Genomic DNA, 3,580 nt, shown 5'->3' on the forward strand with positions numbered 1-3,580 from the left:
TGTCTTCCATTGCTTCATAATTTCCATTAACTTGACTAACACAAAGTTGAGAGTCAGTGTACATGTATCGTCAGTCGTTTTGCTCATACCGACAAAGCCAATCTAATTTCCATAATGAGAGCTTCATACTCAGCTTCATTATTTGTTGCATGAAATAGAAATTTTATGGCATATTGAAATTTATATCCTTGTGGGTCTTTCCACCACTATGCCCACTCTGCTCCCTGTAGAAGTGGATGACCCATCGAAATAAGACATCCATGTGGGGTGGAACTTTCTTCTTGATTTTCTGTCATTTTTACAAGAAAATTAGCAATAATTTGTGATTTGATCGTTGGACACAGGTGATATTCAATTCCGTATTGACTCAGATCTGCGTCCCACTTAATCATTCTTCCTGATGCCTCTGGACTCGAGAGGATCTGTTTGAGAGGATGATTGGTTAGTACTATAATGGGTTGAGATTGAGAGTAAGGACATAGTTTTCTTGCTGCTGTCACCAGGGCCAGTGCCATATTTTCGATCTCAGTGTATCTTATTTCCTCTCCGTTTAAAGTTTGACTGATGTAGTAAACTAGGTTTGTGCTCACGTCCTACTTTGGAGACCAATATTGCACTTATCGCCTCCGCGAATATTTCTAGATAAATAAGCAGGGTGTCTCCTTCTTTTGGTTTGACCAATAATGGGGGAGAGGTCAAAGGTAATTTCAACTCATCAAATGCTTATTGGCACTCTTCTGTCCATCGAAAGCCTTTTTCTTGCCTCAACATTTTGAAGATTGGTAAGCCTTTGTTAGCAGATCTGGAGATAAATTGGTAGAGGGCGGCCAAACTTCCTGTCAATTCTTGGATTCCCTTTACATTCTTCGGGGGATTCATGTTTAAGATTGCTTTGATTTTTTTGGGGTTGGCATCTATTCCTCATTCTAACACCATGTAACCAATGAATTTTCCTCCTCGCACACCAAAAGTGCACTTGTCCTTGTTAAGTTTCATCTTGTATTTTTTAAGTATAATAAAGCATTCGCCAAGGTCTTCCAAGTGATTTGAGGTTTGAGTACTTTTGACGAGCATATCATAAATATAAACTTCCATGTTATGTCCGATCAAGTGTTCAAACATATTATTCACCAGACGTTGATAGGTCGCCCCAGCATTTTTCAGCCCAAACGGCATAACGTCGTAGCAATATATTCCATGATCAGTGACGAAACTTGCTTTTTCTTTGTCTTGTGGTGCTAGGCCAATTTGATTGTATCCTTGATACGAATCAAGAAAAGTGAGCAGCTCGTATCTTGCAGTTGAGTCGACCATGGGAGTGAAAACGGATCTTTGGGGCATGCCTTATTGAGATCAATGAAACCAATGCACAAACTCCACTTTCCTCCGGGTTTCGGCACTAAGACAACATTTGCGAGCCAATCTGGGTATGAAACCGGCCTGATATATTTTTCCATTAATATTTTTTCCACTTCAGCGGCTTTATGTCGATTTTTCTCAGGGCCAAATGCTTTTTTTTTATTTTGCCACACCTGTCTCACTTTTGGATCAACACGAAGGTGATGGAGCGCATGTTCATGAGGTATTCCGGGTAGAGGCTAGCTCATCACCCTAGGAAAAGACATCCAAGTTGTGACCGAGGAAATTTTCAGCTTCTCTTCCAACACAGGAGGCAATTCGGTCCCGATCTTCAGGGTCTTCTTGGGATAATTTGGAATGATTTCTATGTGCTTTAGAGTTTCGATTGCGGTTATTCTTTCTTTGCTCTCAGCTTCTTCATCTACTAAATGTATCCCGTTTTTGCGCAAAATATTTACGGGTTTCAATGATTTTTCAGTTTGGTAGTCCTCACTAGAAACTTGTCTTTTTCAATTTCCTGAAGAACCACGTATAGTCACTACATGAAACTCTCTGGCTAGACGGTTGTCTCCAATGGATTCTCCTACACCTCCTAAAGTCAGACACTTTTGCTTCATATGATAGGTTGATCCGATGGCTTAAAAATTATTGAGACTTGGTCATCCCAAGATCACATTGTATGCGGATGAAGACTTTACTATGAGGAATTTCACCACATCTTAGTAGACCGTTTAGGGTAAGAACCCAAGGAAAAAGGAATCATTACTTCTTCCAAAGCTTCAACTACTTCTCCGGATAACCCGACTAGTGGAGTGTTTACCGGCGTTAACTGTGCACTGCTAATACCCAGCATGACGAATGCCTCATGAAAAATTATATCGGCTGAACTTCCGGAATCCACTAGAATTTTCTTTACACAAAATTAAGATTGTGGCTGAGATGACTAAGGCATCATTATGGGTATCCCGAGGGTTCTCTAGATCTTTGTCGCTAAATAATAGTCCTCTTTGGATGGTTCCAATTTCATACATTGGTAGGGGTATGGGACTGGATAAATTGTTGCCTCTTTTTTTTGCCCGTAAGAGGGCTTTCCTTGCATTGTTCGAGTCACCACAAGCTGGCCCCCCAGTGATTACGGCTATTACTCCTCCAGTGGGAAAATTTTCATCTATTCTTTCTTGTTGTTTCCCGACTTCATCATGGTGCTTTTGATGGTCGCATTTTGGTTGTTCGTCCCTGTGCCTATCATCTCGTTTTTTACCATGGGATTTTTCCACAAAATTTCTCAAATATCCCAGCTTTATTAGTTTTTCAATTTCTGCTTGCAAACTAAAGAAATCTTCTGTTGTATGACCTTTGTCTTTGTGAAAATGACAATATGTATCCGAACGTTGGCGCTTTGGGTTGTTCTGCATGGTGCAAGGGGGACGTGGTAATCCTTGATTTTCAGCCATGACCAGTATATCGGTCAGACGTGCATTTAGAGGTATATTTTAGAAGCGAGGGCTTTGTGTTGTTCGCTTCTCTTCTTGCTTTCTTTCATATGGTTTTTATTCTTCTCTCTTCTTTTTATTCAAGTAACGTGGCTCTACAGATTCTTCAACTCGTATGTATTTCTCAGCCCTTTCCAGCAATTTTCTAGGTTTCTGGGCGGCTTATCCGCTATTGACTCCTTGAAATTTCGATTGCGCAAGTTTTGTTGCATTATTCCAGATAACAAATCATGGTTCACGTGTGGGATTTCGTGAACCGCGTGAGTAAATCACTTAACATGGTATCTCAAACTTTCTCCTTCTTTCTAAAAATTATGAATAAGTATGCTGTTGTTTTCGGATATTTCTTGTTTATTGAGAATTTCTGGATGAAGCGCTTGGTGAGTTGCTCCAAGTTGGCAATGGATCCGGACGATAACTTATTGAACCATGTAAGTGCTCGCCCTGATAACTTTGTTCGGAATATCTTGCACTAAGCAACATATGTTATTCCATACAAATATGCTTTCGCGTAGAATTTGTCAATACGATCTTGAGGATCACTAGTTCCATCGAACTCAGGTAGGCTGAGGATTTTGACTCCTTTAGGCAATGCTTCAGATAGGATGGTGCTAGTGAACGGGATCCAACGTGCAGGCGGAATTGCTGATGAATTATCTCCAATTACATTTGTGTGAGATCCATACCCGCGAGTTGGATTAGTGGTTTTTTCCTCGCTTGAGTGGTCA

At 40.5% G+C, this 3,580-nt stretch overlaps 1 protein-coding gene across 1 annotated transcript; it reads right to left on the reverse strand.

Annotated features, from left to right (window-relative positions):
- Positions 1-2,222: 2,222 nt before the first annotated feature.
- LOC140889084 (uncharacterized) lies at positions 2,223-2,813 on the reverse strand. Its single transcript, XM_073296789.1, has one exon. The coding sequence runs from the start codon at positions 2,811-2,813 to the stop codon at positions 2,223-2,225; it is 591 nt and encodes a 196-aa protein (XP_073152890.1).
- Between the last annotated feature and the right edge of the window lie 767 nt (positions 2,814-3,580).

This window comes from Henckelia pumila, chromosome 3 (genome assembly GCF_033568475.1).
Source record: "Henckelia pumila isolate YLH828 chromosome 3, ASM3356847v2, whole genome shotgun sequence".
In the NCBI taxonomy this organism is placed as follows: Eukaryota; Viridiplantae; Streptophyta; class Magnoliopsida; order Lamiales; family Gesneriaceae; genus Henckelia; species Henckelia pumila.

Coding starts and splice junctions, on each gene's coding strand:
- LOC140889084 (XM_073296789.1), bottom strand. CDS start 2,813: ATGGCTGAAAATCAAGGATTACCACGTCCCCCTTGCACCATGCAGAAC.